Source organism: Schistocerca piceifrons, chromosome 1 (genome assembly GCF_021461385.2).
Source record: "Schistocerca piceifrons isolate TAMUIC-IGC-003096 chromosome 1, iqSchPice1.1, whole genome shotgun sequence".
Classification (NCBI taxonomy): Eukaryota; Metazoa; Arthropoda; class Insecta; order Orthoptera; family Acrididae; genus Schistocerca; species Schistocerca piceifrons.
The window spans coordinates 1,027,833,092-1,027,859,266 of record NC_060138.1 but is presented as its reverse complement, the minus strand read 5'-3'; the positions used below and the strand labels follow the sequence as shown (position 1 = coordinate 1,027,859,266).

Here is a 26,175-nt window from a genome sequence, read left to right as displayed (position 1 = left end):
TGAAACCCAGCTCGCGCTATCCGTCCACGAGACTCAGAGGGCCATAGACACGGGTTCACAGGTAGATGCCGTGTTTCTTGACTTCCGCAAGGCGTTCGATACAGTTCCCCACAGTCGTTTAATGAACAAAGTAAGAGCATATGGACTATCAGACCAATTGTGTGATTGGATTGAAGAGTTCCTAGATAACAGAACGCAGCATGTCATTCTCAATGGAGAGAAGTCATCCGAAGTAAGAGTGATTTCAGGTGTGCCGCAAGGGAGTGTCATAGGACCGTTGCTATTCACAATATACATAAATGACCTTGTGGATGACATCGGAAGTTCACTGAGGCTTTTTGCAGATGATGCTGTGGTGTATCGAGAGGTTGTAACAATGGAAAATTGTACTGAAATGCAGGAGGATCTGCAGCGAATTGACGCATGGTGCAGGGATTGGCAATTCAATCTCAACGTAGACAAGTGTAATGTGCTGCGAATACATAGACAGATAGATCCCTTATCATTTAGCTACAAAATGGCAGGTCAGCAACTGGAAGCAGTTAATTCCATAAATTATCTGGGAGTACGTATTAGGAGTGATTTAAAATGGGATGATCATATAAAGTTGATCATCGGTAAAGCAGATGCCAGACTGAGATTCATTGGAAGAATCCTAAGGAAATGCAATCCGAAAACAAAGGAAGTAGGTTACAGTACACTTGTTCGCCCACTGCTTGAATACTGCTCAGCAGTGTGGGATCCGTACCAGATAGGGTTGATAGAAGAGATAGAGAAGATCCAACGGAGAGCAGCGCGCTTCGTTACAGGATCATTTAATAATCGCGAAAGCGTTACGGAGATGATAGATAAACTACAGTGGAAGACTCTGCAGGAGAGCCGCTCAGTAGCTCGGTACGGGCTTTTGTTAAAGTTTCGAGAACATACCTTCACCGAAGAATCAAGCAGTATATTGCTCCCTCCTACGTATGACAATCCTTCTTTCCACGAACAATACGAGACTGGAATAGAAAGGAGAACCGATAGAGGTACTCAGGGTACCCTCCGCCACACACCGTCAGGTGGCTTGCGGAGTGTGGATGTAGATGTAGATGTAGATGAATTTTTTGATATAGTAAGTGGGTAATTTCCCCACCCCACCCAAAAGAAATAATTGTCATGTAATATTTTGTGTATTGTAATATCTTGTATAGACACCTTTTATTAACCTGACACGTTCCACATCATTACGAAGTGTCGTATTCATGATCTATGGAACAAGCACTAATCTAATCTCTAAACTGAATGAAAGGTTTGTGCATGGCTGTGATAAGATTGCACGGACTTGGCAGTGAACGCGAACATTATCGAGGTTCAGAATATACCAAAGTTTTGCCAGTATTTCCACCTTTCATTCAAAATTAAGACCTTTTTCCGATTCTTGGAACAGTTGTATGCAGCCTGGTGCGATTTGCAGTGCGGTAGGTTTCTGTTCGGATTTCCTACCGGCGATCTGCTGCAACAAGTTCACAGGTAGAAGCAGGTAATGGACGTACAGAACAGCGCCGCCGAAGCGTTACGGTTAGTAGTGATTGACGGAACGCTGACGGCACGGACAACCTGCGTCGTCAAGTGTTACCTCTTAAGCGACAGTATTGCGGTGCCACTTTCGGACAGCGCAATACTCATCCACACATAGAGCGTGTGTGTGAACTGTCTGCTTGATTATGATATACTCTTGTAACCAGCAGCAACCTCTTGTATGTACCCGATAGAACATTTGCGGGACCAGTTCGGCCGTCACCTTTGACCCAGTGCCGGTTGCTACTGTTGAGGGTCAACTTACTTCAGGAGAGGATACAACGGCTTCTTGAAATTATCCCCGAACGAATCGGTGCACGCATCCAGGCCACAGGGGTGTCGTATCGATGAGTGGGCTCATACTGTCAAGCTGTCTGTAAATTTGACTCGATTTTGTTATCATTGGAGTAACATCAAATATCCTCTCAACTCGTGAAGTTCCGCCTTGTTTCTTCCCTCCCTTCTGTCTTTCAGTTGTTTTGCCAGGCACTATATATGGACTATTTGCAAGTCTGACATAGATCGTGACGATGAGAGTAAATTATCAGTCTGCAATGGGATCCATACATTTATAAACACGTTTTTGATAGTTTCAGGGAAACCTGCATACAGGGAGCAATTAATTGCACTTGACTCAACGTATGTTATTACACTGAGGAATACACGCATCGCCGGCCGGTGTGGCTGAGCGGTTCTATGCGCTTCAGTCTGGAACCGCGCGACCACTACGGTCACAGGCTAGAATCCTGCCTCAGGCATGGGCGTGTGTGATGGTTGGTTGGTTGGTTTGTGGGATTAAAGGGACCAGACTGCGACGGTCATCGGTCCCTTTTTCCAAAAAATTAAAACCGCCCAAAGAGAATAAAAACGAACAGCAGGAAAGACGTCAGACGACACAGGACAAGAAAGACTCCGACAGAGATCAGACAAAACAAATTAAAATCACACAGAGTGTGACGGTGGTTGGCCGACCATAGAGGAAAAAAAAAAAGGAAAAGCCAACCACCGAGAATACATTAAAAACTCAGTTTAAAATCGGAGGCCAAAAGCCAGAATCAACACTAAAAAAAAAAAAAAAAAAAAAAAAAAAAAAACAGCTTAAATGATAAAAAAACCCTGCCCGAATAAAACGCAAAACTAAGCCAGCCATAGCAGGGTCATCTGTTAAAAGGGCAGGGAGCGTGTCAGGCAGTGCGAACGTCTGCCTGAGCACAGCTAAAAGCGGACACTCCAATAGAATGTGGACCACAGATAAAACGGAGCCGCAGTGACACGGAGGTGGGTCCTCACGGCGCAATAAGTGGCCGTGCGGCAGCCGAGTATGCCCAATGCGTAGCCGGCAGAGGACGACAGACTCCTTGCGAGAGACCCGAAAGGACGACCGCCACACAGTCGTCGTCGCCTTGATAGGGCGAACTTTGTTGGGCATGGGCAGGCTGCGCCATTCAGTGTCCCAGAGGTCGAAAATGTTGCGACATAATAGTGCCCGCAAATCAGTCGCCGGGAGGCCAATGTCCAGAGATGGTGTACTGTGGCCTCTTTCGCCAGGCGGTCAACATGTTCATTGCCCGGGATACCGACATGACTGGGGGTCCACACACAAAAACCACAGAGCGGCCGCAACGGGCAAAAGCATGCAGGGACTCCTGGATAGCCATCACCAGACGAGAACGAGGGAAACACTGGTCGAGAGCTCGTAAACCGCTCAGGGAATCGCTACAGATAACGAAGGACTCACCTGAGCAGGAGCGGATATACTCTAGGGCACGAAAGATGGCGACCAGCTCAGCAGTGTAAACGCTGCAGTCATCCGGCAAGGAACGTTGTTCGGAATGGTCCCCTAGAGTTAGCGCATAACCGACACGACCAGCAACCATCGAACCGTCAGTGTATACAACGCCAGAGCCCTGATACGTGGCCAGGATGGAATAAAAGCGGCGGCAGAAGGCCTCCGGAGGGACTGAGTCCTTCGGGCCCTGTGCCAAGTCGAGCCGAAGGCAAGGGCGAGGAACTCACCATGGAGGTGTACGCAAAGTGGCCCGGAAAGGAGGTGGAACAGTGAAAACTCTAAGCCCGGAGAGAAGCTCTTTGACGCAGACCGCGATCGTACAACCTGACCGGGGCCGACGTTCTGGCAGATGGATGACCGATTGCGGGAACAGGAGACGATAGTTTGGATGCCCGGGAAAGCTAAAAACATGGGCAGCATAAGCGGCCAGCAAACGTTGGTGTCGTAACCGCAGGGGAGGGACACTTGCCTCCACTAGTATGCTCTCCACAGGGCTGGTCCGGAAGGCACCAGTGGCAAGTCGTATTCCGCTGTGTAAGACTGGGTCCAGCACCCGCAACACAGACGGGGATGCTGAGCCATAAACCAGGCTCCCATAATCCAGACGAGACTCGATTAATGCCTGGTAGAGCCGTAACAGGGTAGATCGGTCGGCGCCCCAGCTGGTGTGGCTCAAGCATCGCAGAGCATTTAGATGCCGCCAACATGCCTGTTTAAGCTGCCGAATATGAGGCAGTCAAGTCAACCGGGCATCAAAAAGTACACCCAAAAACCTGTGGGTCTCCACCACAGCAAGAAGTTCGCCGTCAAGGTAAAGCCGCGGCTCAGGATGGACCGTTCGGCGCCGGCAGAAATGCATAACGCGGGTCTTGGCAGCCGAAAACTGAAAACCATGCGCTACAGCCCATGACTGTAGCTGACGTTCAGCAGCTGCAATGCCAATAGAGCTATAGTAAAGGCAGAAGTCGTCAACATACAGAGGAGACAGAATTTCCCACCGCTGCAGCGAGCCCGTTTATTGCAATTAAAAACAGGCAGCCACTGAGGACAGATCCCTGTGGTACCCCGTTCTCCTGGACTCGGGAGGAACTATGGGAGGCTGCGACTTGCACGCGGAAGGTACGATACGACAGAAAATTGCGGATAAAGATCAGCAGAGGGCCCCGAAGACCCCATCCATGAAGTGTAGAAAGGATGTGATGACGCCATGTCGTATCGTACGCCTTCCACATGTCAAAAAAGACAGCGACCAGGTGCTGACGGCGGGCAAAGGCAGTACGGATGGCCGACTCCAGGCTCACCAGATTGTCGGCGGCGGAGCGGCCTTTACGGAACCCACACTGAGACGGAGCCAGAAGGCCCCGAGACTCCAGTACCCAATTCAAGCGCCGGCTCACCATCCGTTCGAGAAGCTTGCAAAGAATGTTGGTGAGGCTAATGGGGCGGTAGCTGTCCACCTCCAAAGAGCTCTTGCCCGGTTTCAAAACGGGGATGACAATGCTTTCCCGCCATTGCGACGGAAACTCACCCTCGACCCAGAGACGGTTGTAAAGGTCGAGGAGGCGTCGCTTGCAGTCCACTGAAAGGTGTTTCAGCATCTCATAGTGGATGCGATCTGGCCCGGGAGCGGTATCAGGGCAAGCGGCAAATTCACTGTGAAATTCCCACTCACTGAATGGAGCATTGTAGGATTCGGAATGGTGGGTGCCAAAAGAAAGGCTCCGACGTTCCATCCGCTCTTTAATGGAGCGGAAGGCCAGTGGGTAATTGGACGAAGCGGAACTCAGAGCAAAATGCTCTGCCAAGCTGTTGGCAATTTCGACGGAGTCTGTACAAACTGCTCCATTCAGTGAGAGCGCAGGGACGCTGACAGGGGTCCGATAGCCATAGAGGCGTCGGATCTTGGCCCAGACCTGCGATGAAGAGACATGGAGGCCAATGGTGGACACATACCGCTCCCAGCACTCCTGCTTGTTTTGGCGGATAAGGCGGCGGGCCCGCGCACGCAGCCGTTTGAAGGTGATGAGGTGTTCAATGCAGGGATGTCGCTTGTGACGCTGGAGCGCACGCCGGCGATCTTTAATCGCTTCAGCGATCTCAAGCGACCACCAAGGCACAGTCCGCCACCGATGGGACCCAGAAGAACGGGGAATGGCAGATTCGGCGGCAGTAACGATGCCGGTGGTGACCGATTGAACCACCGCATCAATGTCATCACTAGAGAGAGGCTCAATAGCGGCAGTGGAGGAAAACAACTCCCAGTCAGCCTTATTCATAGCCCACCTGCAAGGGTGCAGAGAAGACTGACGCTGTGGCAGTGTCAGAAAGATCGGAAAGTGGTCACTACCACACAGGTCATCATGCACTCTCCATTGGACAGACGGTAAGAGGTTAGGGCTGCAAATCGAAAGATCGATGGCGGAGTATGTGCCATGCGCCATGCTGAAGTGTGTGAAGGAACCATCACTGAAAAGCGAAAGATCGAGCTGTGCCAATAAATGTTCAATGGTGGCGCCTCGACCTGTCGCCACTGACCCACCCCACAGAGGGTTATGGGCGTTGAAGTCGCCCAGTAACAAGAGAGGTGGCGGCAATTGGGCTATCAGAGTAGCCAGGACATGCTGCGTGACAGCACCATCCGGTGGAAGGTAAGGACTGCAGACGGTAACAGCGTGTGGCGTCCACACCCGAACAGCGACAGCCTCTAAAGCTGTTTGTAGAGGTACAGGCTCGCTGTGAAGAGAGTTAAATACATATATGCAGACGCTACCAGACACCCTTTCACAAGCTGCCCGGTTCTTATAATAACCCCGATAGCCACGGAGGGCGGGGGTTCGCATTCCTGGAAACCAAGTTTCCTGAATAGCAATGCAGAAGAAAGAGTGAAGGCTGATAAGTTGTCGGAGCTCAGCTAGACGGTGGAAGAAATGGCTGCAGTTCCACTGGAGGATGGTATTGTCCATGTCTGTGAAAGGCATGACGTGACGTGGAAGGCAGATTACGCCACTGGGTCACCTGCTGCCTCCAATTGAGCACCAGTGCTAGCGCTATCCATGGCGTCTGAGAGACCAGCGAGATCGAGGTCCTCAACGGACGCCAGAACCTGCACCTCGTCCTCAGACGCAGAGCATGTAGGAAGCGGTGGGACGGGTGCCACCGCAATGTCGTTGGTCTTGGGGACTTTATTCTTTTTCTGCTTGTCGCGCTGTGCCTTCAGTAGTTCAGGCTTCATGGGCTGCACTGGGTCAGTCTCAGGGACGGACGACGACCGTGAGGCCCTACGACCAGGGACTGGTGGTTGTTTCAGCCACTTGCGGGTGTCCGCTTTTCCACTAGTCGGAACTTGCGAAGGGAGGTCCCCAAGGGATCCCTTCCTGGCGAGAGTAGCCGAAGAAGTCTTACGCTTCTCCGGCTGGGAAGGGGGAGCTGATGTCCCCGATGGTTGGGAGAGTGTTGCTCCTGAAGAAGATGGAGCAGGAGCAACAGGGTGTGAAGTGCCCCCCCACAAACAAGGGGGCTGTTGGATTCTGACGAATCATAGAACCAACCATACGGGACGACACAGGAGATGGAAGAACCGTTGTTGCGGCAGCGGCGTAGGTCGACGTCATTGGCACAGGATGGAGCCTCTCATACTTCCGCCTAGCCTCGGAGTAGGTCAGGTGGTCCAGGGTTTTATATTCCATTATCTTCCGTTCTTTCTGGAATATCCTACATTCCGGCGATCAGGGGGAATGGTGTTCTCCGCAGTTAACACAGATGGGAGGCGGAGCACATGGAGTGTTGGGATGCGAAGGACGTCCACAATCTCGACATGTGATGCCGGAAGTACAGCGGGATGACATGTGCCCAAACTTCCAGCATTTAAAACACCACATCAGAGGAGGGATATATGGCTTCACATCACAGCGGTAAACCATCACCTTGACCTTTTCGGGTAAAACATCACCTTCGAAGGCCAAGATGAAGGCACCGGTGGCTACCTGATTATCCCTCAGACCCCGATGGACGCGCCGGACGAAGTGAACACCCCGTCGTTCTAGATTGGCGCGTAGTTTATCGTCGGACTGCAGTAGAAGATCCCTGTGGAAAATAATACCCTGGACCATGTTTAAACTTTTATGGGGAGTGATGGTGACGGAAACATCCCCCAACTTCTCACAAGTGAGCAACCTCCGTGACTGGGCAGAGGATGCTGTTTTGATGAGAACTGACCCAGAGCGCATTTTGGACAAGCCCTCCACCTCCCCGAACTCGTCCTCTAAATGCTCCACAAAAAACTGCGGCTTGGTCGACATAAAGGATTCCCCATCAACTCGAGTACACACGAGGTACCAGGGTGAATAACCTCCACTGCCTTCTTTAGCCATACGTTCCTCCCATGGAGTGGCCAGCGAGGGAAACAATATCTGATCAAATTTCTTTCCACTGAGGGTAGACCTCGATCACTTAGAGACTGCTGGTGGAGGCCCACCAGCGAGAGATGATGTACCACACTTCATTGCGGGTCATCCGCCCTGATGCCACCCACTCCGACCAGGGGCTCTCCCCACAGGCGCCACCCAGCCATAGCAAGACCACCTGGCAGGATGGCCTTTGCCGGGAGTCCCGATGCACCAGAGGGATAGGCATCTACTCCTCAACATATGTGGGGAGGTAACAGCAAGGGCATCAGCAGTGCGATCCCTGTGTAGCCAGGGGGCTACCACCAAGAGGGTACATGACAACCCCACCACAACGGACTGGCTACCATGCTGGATGTTGGGTGTCGAAATATCCATGTACATCACGAGGGCAAAGATGGAAGTGCACAATGGAGGGAATGTATGCCACCCGGAACGCACTGCTGCCGATGTGGCCGGAAGCTCGATGGAAGTCCAACTCCATGACAATATCGGGTGTGCCAGATTTTAGGGCAAGATGGATATATAATAAACCACGTAAGGCGTCCTTCCCCAAATGGTACGCACTAACAGAAAATTTTGGAAGGTAGTGGTCAAACCCCTTAGGGGACCAACACATTAAGGCCAAAACGTTTGAGACTCCTTTTAGTCGCCTCTTACGACAGGCAGGAATACCGCGGGCTATTCTTATCCCTGAACCCACAGGGGGGTGTGTGTGATGTCCTTAGGTTAGTTAGGTTTAAGTAGTTCTTAGTTCTAGCGGACTGATGACCTCAGCTGTTAAGTCCCAATAGTGCTCAGAGACATTTGAACCAAAACACGCATCAGTCTCAACTTCCATTAGACTTCGTGAGGACAGCGAGGGGTTTGGAAGCGAGAAAAATACTACACAATAAGTTTCCGTATCAAAAGAACTTTTTTCAGCAACTCCAAATAAAATTTTCGCTCCTATAAACTCGGAAACAAGGAGAAATATGTATTAAGGTTCAAAATGGATCTGAGCACTATGGGACTGAACTTCTGAGGTCATCAGTTCCCTGGTACTTAAACCTAACTAACCTAAGGACATCACACACATCCATGCCCGAAGCAGGATTCGAACCTGCGACTGTAGCGGACGCGCGGCTCCAGACTGTAGCGCCTAGAAGCTCTCGGCCACTCCGGCCGGCATGTATTAAGGATCAGCTTCGTTCTGCGGGTTAACAGTGAGGATAAATTTCGAAAACTAATGAAAGAACTTGAAACAGCAAGAAACTTCCTGGCAGATTTAAACTGTGTGCCCGACCGAGACTCGAACTCGGGACCTTCGCCTTTCGCGGGCAAGTGCTCTACCAATTGAGCTACTGAAGCACGATCCACGCCCGGTACTCTCAGCTTTACTTCTGCCAGTATCTCGTCTCCTACCTTCCAGACTTTACAGAAGCTCTCCTGCGAACCTTGCAGAACTAGCACTCCTGAAAGAAAGGATATAGCGGAGACATGGCTTAGCCACAGCCTGGGGGATGTTTCCAGAATGAGATTTTCACTCTGCAGCGGAGTGTACGCTGATATGAAACTTCCTGGCAGATTAAAATTTTAATCATGCCGAAGGGAGGGCGTGAACCTGACGTCTTGCACGAGAACAGCTCCTTGACACCTGCACTTCGGGACGGAGACGAACTGACAGCGGCTCCATTATGCTGAAGGGTACATTCACGTGGGTATCCATATGTCCAGTGGAGCTCGTGCAAGGCACCATGACGCCCATGGAGTCTCGTGTATATGTTACAAATCACGTAAATCCCTTCATAACGTTCGTCTTTCCCGACGGGAGTGGCATTTCTCATAAAGATAATGCGCCATGTCACAAGGCCAGGAATGTGATAGGCTGATTCGAGGAACACAGTGGCGAGCTCCAGTTGATGTACTGGCCCCCGATAAACCAGATCTGAATCCGATCCAATACATTTGGGATGTGATTGTGCGTGGCATCAGAGCTCACCCCCCCTCTCGCTCAAATTTACGGGAATCACGTGACTTGTGTCTGCATACGTGGTGCCAACTCCTGCAGCGACCTGTTGTTGTTGTTATTGTTGTGGTCTTCAGTCCTGAGACTGGTTTGATGCAGCTCTCCATGCTACTCTATCCTGTGCAAGCTTCTTCATCTCCCAGTACCTACTGCAGCCTATATCCTTCTGAATCTGCTTAGTGTACTCATCTCTTGGTCTCCCTCTACGATTTTTACCCTCCACGCTGCCCTCCAATACTAAATTGGTGATCCCTCGATGTCTCAGAACATGTCCTACCAACCGATCCCTTCTTCTAGTCAAGTTGTGCCATAAGCTCCTCTTCTCCCCAATTCTATTCAATACCGCCTCATTAGTTATGTGATCTACCCACCTAATCTTCAGCATTCTTCTGTAGCACCACATTTCGAAAGCTTCTATTCTCTTCTTGTCTAAACTATTTATCGTCCACGTTTCACTTCCATACATGGCTACAGTCCATACAAATACTTTCAGAAACGACTTCCTGACATTGCCAGTCTACATTTTATATCCTCTCTACTTCGACCATCGTCAGTTATTTTGCTCCCCAAATAGCAAAACTCCTTTACTACTTTAAGTGTCTCATTTCCTAATCTAATTCCCTCAGCATCACCAGACTTAATTCGACTACATTCCATTATCCTCGTTTTGCTTTTGTTGATGTTCATGTTATATACTCCTTTCAAGACACTTTCCATTCCGTTCAACTGCTCTTCCAAGTCCTTTGCCGTCTCTGATAGAATTAGTGGTAGGACTACCGAATACTTGAGCCTGACTGAGTCTTCATTAGTCAGCATTTATTTAAAAATAACAAAATGAAAGAAAAAGCTTTCTGGCGATATGCAATCGCGTCATCCAATACGAAAGTTTTAATCGGAAACCGTAAAACTTTTTGTATAAAGATTTAGTGTTCGTTTAGGTCACTGTATTACACTTTCTTTAAAAAACCGAAAACTGCCAGAAGTGTTGTAAATAATATCTTATTATCTGGAAGTGAGGTAAATTTATTCTGTTGACGCTTTCCAGAACATCTGTATCCACTTTCACCTACCATTCTTCTGGTCCAGCATTTTCCCTGCTGCTTAAAAATATCTTTTTTTCCTCTCTGTCATCATTGAACATCTGCGACCGTCAACCTCGTTTCCTGCTACTACCAGTCTCATTAGCGTTACCTGCGTTCTATTGAACATTCGCGCAGTTGCTCCTTCGTGACCTGTTGTCCAAGTGAGCGTGGCCGCGGCCTTCCTGCAGCGTCGTCCGTGCCACCCACGCCATTGACACATGGCGTTTCTATTGACAGGGCAGACTCTGTTTGGACACAGTGTCGCATTCAGCCGAAAGCGCGCACTGTCATCAGGGAGGGCGCCACAACGAGATTTACATCAAAGACCCACCACAGGTCACACGGCGACGAATGCGCCGCTCGCCTTGTCTATGTGGACCCACCAAACAGCCCACTTGTGGTATGGCTCCACTGTTCGCAGCCGGTCCGGCCATTCCCCTTCAGACCCGCAAATAGCGTGGGCCTCCGTACTGGAGGGATGGGGCGACGTAATGACATTGTGGCTAAATTCACGTTATTGGAAATGTTTCAGTATTTTAACAACTAATACGTTAACTTCAGTCGCAATATTTTTTTCCTACTTAAGATGTTTAGGTGCCACAGATAGTTTTATATCTAGAATGAGATTTTCACTGTGCAATGGAGGGTGCGCTGATATGAAACTTCCTGGCAGATTAAAACTGTGTGCCGGACCGAGACTCGAACTCGGGACCCAAGTTCGAGTCTCGGTCCGGCACACAGTTTTAATCTGCCAGGAAGTTTCAGTTTTATTTGTTTACACGAACAGAATAAATCTCGTAACACATAACTGTTCGACAAGTTGTATGGCTTCTTGATGTAATGAGAGAGATTTCACATATTTGGTAGCCTAATGCGCGACTCAAACTATTCTCAGCAAAATGCTTTTGTGTGTAAGGTCGCTTCGTTACGAAAGACTAAAATAGATACGAAGTCGAGATTTCGACCGTTTTTGCAGCGGTCTCTTCAGGTCTGCTACACTACTTAGTCTACTAGCGTTGAAAATGACGGATCAAAAAGGCGGTCGAAAGGTCGGCTTTATAGATATTTCAAATCTTCATAAGTATTTTTTTTTCCAAATTACACTATATCGACTTATTATGTTTCATGTGTTTATGTAAACTAAAATAGAAGGAAATTTTCTTATTTCGCAAATCTTTTAATTATATAGTAAAATTTATTATTTGAGTCATGTTGTACAATAATAAAAATATTCAATCAGTCGAAATGTAAGTGAAAATTTGGAAATGATCTCAGATGACTCCCTACTGACAAGTACGTCCATTTTTGAGCAAAATACTGCTGTTAAAAATATCTCTAAGCCAAGAGCTACAGCCACAAAAATGCCTTTTACTAACGCTGGGCCGGCCGCTGTGGCCGATCGGTTCTAGGCACCTCAGTCCAGAACCACGCTGCTGCTACGGTCGCACGTTCGAATCCTGCCTCGGGCATGCCTGTGTGTGATGTCCTTAAGCTAGTTAGGTTTAAGTAGTTCTAAGTCTAGGGGACTGATGGCCTCAGATGATAAGTCCCATAGTGCTTAGAGCCATCTGAACCATTTAAACTAACGCTGGCATTGTCTCGCACTGCAACTTTTCCTTCGCAAAATATGAACGTTATTTACTATGGACGACCGTTACTTCTAGATGTGTGCATTGTTGATTGGAATGAAAGAATATGAAACACGTTGGAAGTATACATGTTGCTCTTCTCGAACAGCACCACGGTAAGTGTTAAGTTTAAACACCCCCAACCGACGGACGGATAAACATTGAAAGCGTATTCTCATTCCGCTTCACAGGACACTACGGATTAGAGCTCAATCAAGGTATAGTCATGATCTTTATTAATAACTGTTCTTCTCATTGGTCAAATTCTAATTGCAAATTTCGGAAGAGACTACTGGTGTTATCATATGAAGCTGTAATACTAAGAAAGGTGCTGTTGATTAGAGACAGTTCAGTGAGAGACTTCTGCCAAGCAACATGTAAATCCTTATTTCGGTACGGAAGGAGTGCCCAACCCACGGCCTGTGGGTCGCACGCGGCCCAAAGCAAGTATCAATGCGGCCTAAGAAGTGAGCATCTATCACACGACCTGTCTTCTTCCAGTGCGGCCCAGGTAAGCTAAAATTAGGGCACCCATGCTCGATGGTGACGACAGGATTCTTTTGATCGCAAACTGAAGACGTTAACATGGGGCTACAATAAAAGCAAGACTACTACTACAACAGTGAGAGCACCCCTATTGCATGTTTTTCGTCAAAAATTACATGACACAAGGGTGATTACAATGCAACCCTGGTACTCTGCCTGCAGTAGGGATACACTACGAATTTAGCGCGTCAGACTTTCGGGAGGTCTGTCTCCAGGCCACGCTTGAGACCCTGTCTGACGTGGGCGGTGCCACTCTTCCGCAGTCTCATTTAACCACTCCCAAAAGCAGCTGCTGGCAAAATTTAAAAAAATAATTAATAGGTTGTACGTGTGGACCAGATCGTTCCCTCTACAACTACATAGGTTTACACAATGTATCCTACCTGCGCCAGCCTAACATGGATGTCAAATCTTCCAACATTTTATAACCGTAGAAGTCCAGGAACACATACATTTCGCTTCGCCTTCTGCACTGTCTTTCTTTTCCTAAATAAGTCCTCCGCCAGGTGATACATTCCATCGGACATTCTCCCAAATACTACAAATCTTGTAAACCCACAGGTCAGAACCCCATTGTCTTGTTAAACTTTTTCAGAGCTAGACTGTTGCCTCTTCTGTACCAGTAACCTTACCCTTACCCTCCACCACACCCATCACACTGTGCCCCAAGAACAACTAACTCAGAAATCTGTCCTGACACCCACCCTACAAGCCATAACTGTAATTTTCGTACCCAGTATTACTAGCGTGTCACAGTCAGGTCGTTTAAATATCTGGGTGGAACATTGCAAAGCGATAAGAGGTGGAACGAGCATGTGAGAACTGTGATAGGGTAAGCGAATGGTCGACTTTGGTTTATTGGGAGAATTTTAGTAAAGAGTGCTTCACGTGTAAAGGAGACTGCATATAGGATGCTGGTGCCACCTATTCTAGTGTACTGCTTTAGTGTTTGGGATCCGTACCACGCCGTATTGAAGGAAGACATCGAAACAACTCAGAGGCGGGCTGCTAGATTTGCTTCCGGTAGGTTCCAACAACGTGTTCTGCAGATGGCTCGGGAGCTCAAATGGGAATCCCTGGAAGGAAGGTGGCGTGCTTTTCGAGAAACACTATTGAGAAAATTTAGGGAACCAGCATTTGAAGCTGACTACTGGACCATTCTACTGCCACCAACATACAATGCATGTAAGGACCACGGAAATAAGAAACAAGGAATTAGGGATCATACAGAGGCGTATAGACAGTCGTTTCTTCCTTGCTCTGTTGCGAGTGGAACAGGAAACAAAATGACAAGTATTGGTACATGGTATCATCCACCACTCACCATACGGTGGCTTGTGGAGTATCTGTGTAGATGTAGATTTAGCTAAACTCTAGCCCCAATACCCTTATATCCTTTTCCTTAGATCAGTGCTGTAGTACCCTAGCAGGATCCTAGCCAGCATACTTTCCTAGACTAACCATCACTTTTTGATCACATTTCCCAGCTCAACATTTTGACCCAACCTCCCTCCGCCACTCCCTATCCTCTCTCTCCCAGATATAGCTATTCATAGTAACCCAATCATGACATAGCTATACATAGTAATCCCATCAGCTGTATTCACGACCATCATTCAATCCCCCTTTAGTATTCTCAGAACACTTACTGTGTGTGAGCTGAACTGCAGAAGCAGCATAGTCATCCACACTGCAGCATCCACCACACAATCGCAATGTTTTGTTTAGGAAAATTCCTTTAATGATCGTAGTCGACATCAATGTGCATTCTGGACCCTGCTGGTGATTGTGCTGTCACAGACTGTACTGTGTTGCGAGATTTCACGTGTGTGTTCTTCGGACAATTTATCCACACTAATGGCCGTGCTGGTTTTGATCATAATAGCTGTGTCTGTAACTCAATTTCAACAAAATGGTAATCTCCTATACTTACTTGAAAGTGCTCTAACAAATACACTAGCCTAAAAAAGTATTCGTCATTGCAAGGATGTCATGAGGTAGTAAAAACATTGGCAGTCACAATGACGCACAACAACTTAGCAGTTGTTGACAACTCGTGGAACTGAGAGAGGCAGAATATGAGAAATGCATATCCCACTCAATGGTATCTCAAACACTATAAAAACCAAATAGCCAGAAGAACACAGTACTCTCACTTTTGTAGTGTTCATAGAAGAATTTTCAAACATTCTAGGAATGGCAGACTAAACCAGTGTCTTGTTTCACGTAATTGTGTCCAGATACACACTAAATTTGTGCTTCACTATACGATCCATATGTGACAGGCATTCTAAAATATATCAGATACTGAACTAACAACCATTTATGTGCATTCTCCATTGTGACATCTGAGTCATACGAGCTGGAAGTTTAACCACAACGGCTGTTTCTGCCTTCCGGGAGATAGCAAGAACACATTTACGGTAATCTGCTTGCTCACTGTCGATGAGTCTATGGATTTTGATAAAACTTGTTTCAGTTAAAGAATACAGAGAAAAAAAGCCATTCTGGGGCAATACAAGCAATGTTGACTCTTTAATTTAGAAATAGCATATGATGAGAAAAAAGTATTCTTTAGCCAGAATTGACAAGTACAGTGGAGAGGGCCTTAGCAGCTAGTGGGAGTGTGATGCTAACAGAATGAAAAATTGGCATAGGTACTTCCTTCGTCTAGAATCCGTTTAACACTGTTTTGGAGAAGGTCTTACTGATCAAATAATACGTCATCCATGAACAAAGTTATTTTGTAAGTACATTTTTGATGATGGTCGGTAAACAAATCAGGGATAAATTCAATCCCAGTATTTAGTGTGTTTCTCTCATCAACTTTTCTATCCAACAAAATAGTTATTATCAGAAGCATGTTGTTGTGATATTGATCATCTTGTGTGTTCTTGAATGGACATAAGAAATTTGATATGGGAGCACATAGTAAGCCACTGCAAAATACTTATTACGAACAGTAGACCGTTACATTTCCTTTACATCGAAATCACGAAAAACTGAATCCTGATGAAGTTGCTATGTCCTCAACGTTTGTAGCCAAAATGGTTAAGTCTATTTGTGCATGGATACTCCAGTTTCTATCCTGCCTCTGGAAGACGAGCAAGAGGTTTTTATCATGAATCCATGTGATATCTTCCATTATATCCATGCTTCCCCAAGCATTGGACACCAGAACTGCCTAAATGATGTCGCATCACAAGTACTTGCCACATTTATCTGTGCAGTACATTGGACAGTTATCAACAGCTTGGAGGAAGGAAACGCTAAACCATCTACACTAGAACCGTTCCCAAGGCGGCATTGGGGGATTCTTGAAACAGTCACTGAACCCTTGTTTCATGAGGAAGAGTCTGAGCCAGATATATTGGACAACACTGCAATTTAGTCACATAAGTCACATCAGTCACTGTGGCTAACGTAGTAGCTACAAAATACAATATAATTATATTGCCTTTGGACGCACAAACGCGTGCTGCAGAACATCATCTGAAAACGTGTATGCTGTTTGTGTAGACTTACCATCAATGTCCAGAGCCTCACAGCGCCACACCTGCCCAAAGCAGCCCTCTCCGAGGATGTTGAACACCTTCAGGCGATGGCGTGGAAACTCCCAGCGGTCAGCAGGTTTAGCGTTGGACAGCTGCGGAAGACACATCTCACGTTTCTTACCGGTACTCCAAAGAAAACCCTCTGGTTTTTAAATCTTAGGCAAGTAAAGACAGCATTAAAATCACTCTGATGTACAGCCATGTCATAATATAAAACATGTTACTTTCTCCCACATACATCTCGGGTAATGATCACGAGGAGAAAATTTGAGAAATGCAGATGCTTACCGACAATCATTGTTCTCACACACTATTCATGAGTGCAACAGGGTTGGAGGGCTCAGTGGTACAGAAAGTACCCTCTGTCACATACCATTAGATGGTTTGCGAAGTATGATGTACATAGAAAATAGCATTAGTCTGTTGCATCAGTTCGTAGCTTTTTCCCCACAAGTTTAATAAATTTAACAGAGACTTTAATCATTAATAATAAATTCTCCTTCAGTATTTACAACAGTCTGCCAATGCTAGTGTTTTTTATTAGTCCTACAGAATGCAGGAGTGCATTATCGTGGAGTAGCATCACTTCATGCAATGTTTCTAGTCATTTATCTTGGTTTGTGTCTGCAAGACATCTCAGTTGTTCACATTTACTGTCAACAGTGATAGTTACACTTCCGGGAATCAATTCATAGTACATGACACTGTCACTGTTCCACCAGATGCAAAACCTTTCTTTTCCTTATGTTAGCATAAAGATACAATTTTTCGACACCAATAACGATATGCGAGAGGAATGGTTAGCATTGTTCACGAGACAATTGATGACGAGTAAGTAGAGTTGCACATATGGCAACCCGCTGGTTTATGTTATTTTGGCTCAGAGCATGCAGTACCCATACACCCAACTTTTGATCCTTCCCCAGTTCATGTAAATGTTGCACAATGGTGGAACAATCGGAGTGAATCACATCTGCTAGTTCTCTAGTACACTAATGTGAACCATTGTGGATTAATGTGTCTCAATGATCTTCATCAAACCTCTAAGGTCTTTCTGAACATAGAGAGTCACTAATGTCAAAAACCTCATTCTTAAATTGAGAAAACTACTTTATTTCTGTGTTCTGTTCAATGGCATTATACCCATACAAAGTGCCAATGTTTTTGGCTGCCTCCACTGCTGTCAGGCCTCTACTGAACTCAAAGAGAAAATACATCTGAAATGTTCCCATTTCTCTACTTGGCACTCTATTTTCTAGTGTCCACAGCTACATAATTGAAATGACAAAATACGAAAACTCAAATAGCAATGGTGAACTACACATAAAAACTGACATCGATAAACAAACTTATAGTAACTGTTATACCAGCATGCAAAACAAAAGTGCTACGAACTTAAGCACCAACCTAACAAAATATTAAATCAGTGAATTACCAGTTTAATATGTTATGATTACAAACAAGAATCTAATAATAAACATCTACAGAGGAATGGAACGTCTGATAGAGCTCAGTCTTGGGGAACAGTTTGGGTTCTGAGAAACGTAGGAACATGTGAGGCAATATGGACCCAACGACTTAGTTTGGAAAACAGTTCGAAGAAAGAAAACCAGCATCAGTATATTTAGCAAAAGGTTAGGAAAGCGTTATCTTGAATAGGCTTTTCTATATGTGAAGTTATCTCTCATAACTCTCCTTTTGGAGAAGGAGCAAAGGTTATTTACAATATCTGCAGAAACCAGACAACAATTCTAAGAGTGGAACAAACTAAAGTAGGGGTTGTAGTTAAGATGGGAATGATACATATTTACCACCTATAACTTGCACTGAAGCAAATACTACAGAAAACCAAGGCATAATTTGGAAAAGGAATTCAACTTCTAATGCAAGAAATTAAAATGTTGAAATAAGCCAATTACAATGTAATTCTTTCAGAAACATCAATTTAATTGTAAGATCGCAATGTACAGATTCTTCCAAAGAGCTCATAAAATGACAACAACAAAGATAAACAATGGTTACCGTGTGTAGTAGAATTAAGACACATACGGTTAGGTAATTACATTAGGAAGCGAGATACTAAAAGCTTGAGATGAGTCTTCTTACTTGGATAGCAAAATAGATGACAATGGCATAAGTAAATGATGTAAAGTATAGACTGGCAACAGCAAGTAAAGCTTCGCAGCAATTGACAAAAATTTACTGGATGGAGTAAGAAATTAAGAGTAATCAACCAGAGGGCCCTGAAGCACAATGCTCATGTGAAACCTTTGCTGGAAAAGATGATGTCAGGTTGAGCTTCATTGGGAGAGTCTCAAGAAAATGTAATCCACTGAAGAAGATTGCTTACAAAAAAACTTCGATTCTTCAGTATTAGTCATTAATCCTTAGCAAATCAGACTAATGGTAGATATAGGAGAGATCGAATGAAGAGCGCCAAGTTTTGTCTCAGAATCATTTACCAACTGCATGAGCACTATGGAGAAGCTGAAGAATCTCTACTGGCAGATGCTATAAGAGAGACATTGTGTATCACAGACAGGTTTACTCTTTCAATTCAGCATGTTTACATTCGAAGAAGAGTCAGGGCAACATCTTACTTTCTCCCACACAGGTCTCGGGAAGTTGCCAAGATGAGCAAATCTGAGCTGATATGGAGGTTTATTCTCATTCTATCTAGGCATCATTTGCTAACAGAGCACTCAAAGAGAGGTGGAGCAATGATAGCGGTAACAGATTGCAACATCAGCCATACACCATCAGGTGGCTTCCACAGGAGGGATGTAGGTGTGGAAAATACTCTTCATGCTCCTGCCATGCCTCCTCATGAAACCACTCTGGCAGTTTAACATTGGGATTGGATAATTTGCCACAGTGCTTCCTTCTGGTATCGGAGGCAGATGGAGGAGTTGGTATATACTGACCTGTGTTGTGGGGTGTGGTTCCTCGCCTTCGCGGCCCTCGTAGCGGTTGCTGTGGGCTCGTGGTCCCCTCCAGTGGCCGAGTGCCATGGGTTCCTCCAGCGGCGCTCCAGAAACAGACACCTCTTTCCTCTGTAACATGAGATACGTCCAGTTTAGCTGATGGCAAAACACTCATGCATGTGCACATAAACAACCAATACTTACCCAACAATTGTTATTGTAAGAAAATGCACGGTCATAGCCGCTAATGAACTGGTCCTAGAGTGAAAAACATACCCGAATATCTAACCGCATTAGTCAACAGTCTGCACATTTATCATTGGCTGTCATACATTCAAGCCATATTTAAAACTCTAATTGCTTCATCAATCATCAGAAACAGTTGTGTATCATGGGAAACTGGCACCAGGGCAGACTTTCTTTAGGAGGAGGTCACTGTTTCCCCTAATACAGTAAGCTAATCTATGTCATATTGTAACAATGCACCAGAAAGGAATTTTATCTGAAATGATTAAGTGCATGACAACACAGATTATTAAGAGTAAATAACTGTACATAGATTCTGACCTCAATGTGGCATGCTGTGATCAGAAACTCTAAACGTTGTATTAAATCAAGGAAGGTTTGAGTATATATTTTTGTAGGGTCTCTCATTACGCCATTTTTTACTCTAAGCCACACAACATTAAAGGTGGAGTACAGTGATCATCCGACCACCCTGCGCCAGACTTGTTCAAGATGCAACACAGTGGTATCCGAGGCTTTCCACGAAAATCTTGGGCACGTCTTGTCACACGAGTAGTATACTGAATGTAAATCATCCTTTATAAACTCCATGCGAACATAATGCAAAATATGTAGTACACCTTGTTAGATGTAAGAGGAATCTTGGTGGTTTTAATTTTACCTGTATAAGGATAAACCGAGAACATTGATTAAGGCTAAGAATGAACCTTGGCAGAAAATTGGCAAAGAGAGAGGAAAAAGCTTAGGGAACACAAGAGCACATGAAGCTTGCAAGGTTTTAAAAACAATGAGAACATAGAAGAAAGATCTATCACATACAAACCTCATTAAACCTCATTGGCATCCAAGAATGGGTAAACACTACCAAGAACTACCGACCGAGGAGAGAGACGTTTTCACTGAGAACCCACCAGACATTTGAAATTAACATTGGTAATATTCCACCTATAACCCACAATCAAGTCCAGTATGGAACTAATGTCACGAGAAATGAAAAGGCACCGGGTCCAGGATTAATTTATCTAGAACTGATTAAAATAGCTCCATCCATACTTTTTGACATATTAACAGTGATTTTTGACAGACGCTTTAGGAAAGACAAAACTCCAGAGGGGTGAAAAATATTTAACAGGTAAACAGGAGAGATTGATGGTGAGAATCCCTGGCCATATCCTACAAATGACTTAAAGAAGTAGAATAACTGAATGTCAAGAACAACATGGATTCCAATATGGGGTATTTATCTTCAAAAACCTAGCTGCGAAAAGTACAGCAAGGCGGCCATCACAATTTGGAATCAGTCAAACTCAGATAGCATGCTCACTGATATGAGAAGCACCGTGCATGTGCCTGACTAGCAGACATGCCTCACCAGGTGACTAAGTGTACTGTTCTGAGTTGTGAGAAATTGAGGCAAAACACATCCAGATAAAGTCTGTATACCATGTCAATGAACATTGGTCTGGCTGCCCAGTCAAAGTAAGGTTTTCAGGTGGTTTTCCACAAATGCTTAGTTAAACACTGGTCAGTTTCCAAAAACACAAATAGTTAAAATACGGATGCACACCAACATGATCCACAGAAGAATGTTGAAAGTGATCTCTCCTCACACGTTAGAATAAATTATGATTAGGATACAGGACTTGGATCTGGCCACAGAAATACTCATATAACAATTGTCAAGTCGAGAAGGAGCAATAATCGGTAATGTGTAAGCAGGAAAAAATGACATTAGGTCTGACATAACAAACAAGTGATGGATCCAACATGTGTGACCTTTATTTTGTGCTACCCTTCAATCAAAGTAGGATAACACCAAGAAAAAAGTGGAGAAAAAATAAGTGCGAAAAACGAATTCATTTGACCAACGTACTTTAAAAAACATCCACTGTTACAAAATTTTGGGAATAGACAATGTCGATGACCATTCTTGTGTCTAGCTGACTTTAATAGAATGATAGATAATACAGAAGAGAATAGTGATGAGGGGAAAATTACAGCAGCAACACACCATTCTGTTCCCATTATGTACTTTTATTTCACCATATATGCAATACTGAAATGAAGTTTGACTATTCGGCACTGTAATACAGCACACCTATCAGCTACCAGGTTTTGAAAAACAGACCGATAATGCATGTATCTTTATGCTTTTCAGGTTAATGAAGATGCTAGTTACTGGAGACGTGAAACAATAAGTCTTTGTGGAAGATGTCTGGTGATCTACAATTTGTTATTGAAGACAACACGTGCCTTTGATTGTTGATGTCTTTTATCCTGGTCATGCGGCAATGATGCAGCGATAAGGCTAAACCATCTATATCAAGCCCTCGAATGACACATTGGATAATGACTACCTTCCCAACTGTGTACATCCCAATCAATGATACTGTCTACAACTAACAAGGCATGATGTGAATTTGGATTGACAAACGAGAATGGGCAAATGTTTCAATTAGACATTAAATGTCTGTGTTTGCTTGTCATTTTTATAAAAGTGATCTGTGATTTCCCTTCTGTTTCTCTTTTACTCTGTAACTGGCTTCTCTGGCTTAAGTTGTTTATTGTTGTTCTATTACTACTGATCATTTTGTAAAACATTAACAAAGTCAGTATGTATTTTCTCTTTATTTTTTTGTTTTTCTCGTTTCTCTTCTCTTTGTTAACATTCTTTATTTTAGATTGTAATGATTCTGCATTTACAGGCGAAATATGATGTATTACGTAAAATCAATACTGTTATTTTTTGTGTAATGTGAATTAGTTTTATATATCAAATTTCGTTGTAGTTTCAGGAGCTTCAGTCCATAATGAAAACTAATATCTGTGAATAAAGTTACAAAGAGTGTTGAAAAGAGATGATGAGCTATGCTTCTTCGCAGCTGCAAGACCTTCCTTTGGGACAGTTAACTGTCTATGGTCTTACCTGGTGTGCTCAAAACTGTATTGGAATCTGTGAGAGGACCGAGTTCCTGAATGGTTTAATTTTGATGAAGTGAAAATAAACGAAGCAGACTGCACATCTCAGTTGGTGCCCGGGTACCTTAATGCTGCTGTATGTTATGTCGTTGAGTAATTATCCAGGATCTCAAATCTCTTCCTCTCTTGCCTCCTGTTCCCTTCCACATACGCTTCTAAAGAATTTTGTAAGCCCTTCATTCCTTCTGTTCTTTCTAGTATTCAGAAACTGCATCTGCTCCCTCACTCTTGCTTCTCAGGTCCACCTCGTTCTTTACACTATCCATCCAAAGAATTCTTTTTGTTCTCCTCATTTCAGATTCTCTTTTGTTGTGTAACATTTGTTCATAGAGACTACAAATCTTTAATGTCTTCTGCTACTTTGTACTCTGTATGACAAAAAGCATCCAGAAGACATACTTAGATGTCACTGTAATTTCATTCATATATGCAGGTACACAAACGTCTGAGCTGCAATCCTCTTAACAGGCAGAACATCCTCCAAACTGCAAAAATGTTGTTCATGTTTCATGTTGTTACTAGGCCTAGTAGGGTATACAAGGAGCATGAACAGCATCAGATGTTGAGTGATCGCTGTAAAGGAAATGGAGATGCTGTGTACTCATGTGAGAAAGTATAGTCAGCAGCTGACAGAATTTGAAAGAGTTTCATTGTGGGGCTCTATTTGGCTCTTGCAATATCCAGATTCGTGGGGCATTTTGATGTATAAAATGATATAAAACAATTGCAACTCTGCTTGCGAAGCATAGAAGATAAGAGTAAATGTGTAACTTAGTTCATGAAAGTATTTTCTCAAAGATTTATTAATGTCTCCAATATGGACTGTGATACATGTGACTTTGTAGATGAAAGTTTGCAAAATACATTGATGCAGCTTGATTCTTTGTTCCAGTGTGATTTGTGTGATTACATAAGAATAATATGAAATCCCAAAATTGGAATTTGACAGAGTATTTCATACAATTGAGAGCATCAGCCATATCACTAGTTTCTTGCAGCCTCACTACAAAAATAACGGATTCGCGACCATAGTGCTACATCTGTGCTGGACAAGGACTTTTTTTTACAAAGTATCAGGTTGCTGAATCTATACAGAATCTCAGTGTTCTCCCTTGATGTAGCAAAATACTCTTACCCTCAGCTCCTCGCATGTTCTACATTTCTAGTACAAATGTGAACACTTTAATGTTACCTGTGGTAAAATAGAGGAGGTAAAGTATAAATGAAAGTGGAGGGAATGTGTTGCCCTGGATACTGATTGAATTTCACCACAATCAGTTGTTCATAAGGTTTCAGTCACTCTGATGGCCTTCCACCCCTTTCATATCATTTATTGTACTGTGATGTCTGGGATGCATGAACTGTGTTCAGTGATGAATATCAAGTTTTGCAGTACCCTGAATCACCACTGTCAGTGCATACAGTGGTGACCTGAAGAGAGGTACCATTCTTCCAATGTTTTGGAAAGGTATAGCAGTGTTACTCTTAGTGTAATGGTGTGTGTTGCCATCGGGAATGATTTCAAGTTATGGATAATATTGACTGAGGACACTGATGGCACTGCAGTACATCATTGACATGCTTTGTCCTCATGTGACAGGAAGTACCATATTGCACAAGGACATTGCTCATCTACACCTCATGTGTCCTGACAAACTGTCAGCCTGATTCTGAAGAATGTCCATGGCCAACAAGTTTCCCAGACCTGTATCCCACAGAGTATGTGTGAGACCAGCTCAGATGTCAACTTCATCCCAATGCCATTATCCACAATATCTAAGACCTGTTACAGATATTTTGCATGAGGAAAGGATCCAATGTCATTCATTATAACACATTCTGAACAGAATCAGTGCATGCATCCATGCCAGAGGGGGTGCTGTATCACACTGGTAAGTGGGCTTATACTACCAAGTTCTACTTAAATATGACTATTTTCTAATCTCTGAAAGAAAGTTACATACCCTGTCAACCCATCAAGTTTGATTTTGTTTCTTCCTCCCCTTCTAGATGTTTCCCATTTTTTGTCAAGCTGTGCTTGGTGCCTTTGATAGTCATCAATTCTCAGTCCTTTTTTATTTTATTTATCACTTTTGGTTAGTTTTGGGTGCCTTTAATGCAAATTCCATGTTAGATGGGTGGCCTTTTTATCCAAATGAACATTTCTTCATTTGAGACTGAATACCCGTGTCTTCAGTGAATCCAGGCAGTTGTCAGATGTTCAGCTTTGGCTTGTATCTGTGACAGTATGCTGTCAGTAGATTAACAATATCTTGTAACTAACTTATGAGTTTTCTAAATAGGATAGCTTACTTCTGAGCAAGATTAGTCAACAAGCTACAAAAATCATTCTCCTAGTCTAAAGCAAGATAGTGTCATTTGCCAGAGTATTTTTGTTTTTAAGTGCACAGCCGATAAAAATTGAGATTGTAAACTGAAATTGGGGACAAAAGTATTAAAGTGTAGAAATGAACTAAAATGGTCATAAGGAATGTTCTGAAATGAAGAAGCAATTTTTATTAGAATACCTGAAATGTTTCTATGATGTAATTTCAGAAAAAATTACACTGTTGTCATAGGATGTCTATCAAGCATGGGACTGAAATGGCACGGCAACTAGAAATGCAGTGCAAAGTTGAAGTATTCAGGACAGTACAAACCTTATGGGTGAAACATATAAATGGCAAAAGTTATGAGTAAGTCCAAGGGACTGGGATACGACATTGTAAAGAGGAAGTGCGAGGAATGGAACATTTTGCAGCAGTAAGGATAACATTTGTGAGATATTCCACCAAGTTATCACAACTGGGGAAATCTTGTTCTTTGAAGGTCACCAGGGAGAAGTAAAGTCGCCAGTCAGCCTTAGTAAACTGCTAATTGGGCATGCACAGGGATGGGGTATGAGTCAGCAAACAGATAGCACACAGGAAATGGTATCTCGAGTAGGTGTCAGAAAGAATGGACCACTCACGACTATGGGTCAGTTGGGAAGTGCAGAAGGATAGGTCCAAATGAGAATAGGTGTGGGAGGAGTCAGAAAGGAAAGTGGGTGCTCCAGTGTTAAGGTAGAAGAGGTTAAGTTGGTTAAGAAGGTCAGCCAAGAGGGCACCTCTCTGACATGTCCTGGGAGAACCCCAAAGGGGATGGTGTGCATTAAAGTCACCAAGTAGCAAAAATGGGGGAGGTAGCCACTCAATCAGCTGAAGGAAGTCTGCCCTGGTGACATCGAATGACAGAGGGACATAAATAGTAGAGGGAAAAAGTCAGGAAAGAAAAGGCAAACTGAACAGCTTGAAGATGGATGGTCAGGAATATGGGTTGACTATGAGTGTCATCCCATAAGAGCAGCATGACACCCCCATGAGAAGCAATGCAGACCTTAGGGGGAAGGTCAAAATGAATCGGTAAGAAATGTGAAAGTTCAAAGCGGTCATGAGGGTGCAATTTTGTTTCCTG

The 26,175-nt window shown here is 44.3% G+C and overlaps 1 protein-coding gene across 1 annotated transcript in view; it reads right to left on the bottom strand.

The window, feature by feature from the left end:
• The window catches only part of LOC124796174 (tyrosine kinase receptor Cad96Ca), a 463,689-nt gene that overhangs the window by 94,052 nt on the left and 343,462 nt on the right, over positions 1-26,175 (bottom strand). The window contains exons 5-6 of the mRNA XM_047260268.1: positions 19,495-19,623; positions 16,542-16,662 (exon numbers count right to left, since the gene is read on the bottom strand). Coding sequence (XP_047116224.1) covers positions 16,542-16,662; positions 19,495-19,623 — 250 coding nt within the window. The remainder of the gene's footprint in view (positions 1-16,541; positions 16,663-19,494; positions 19,624-26,175) is intronic.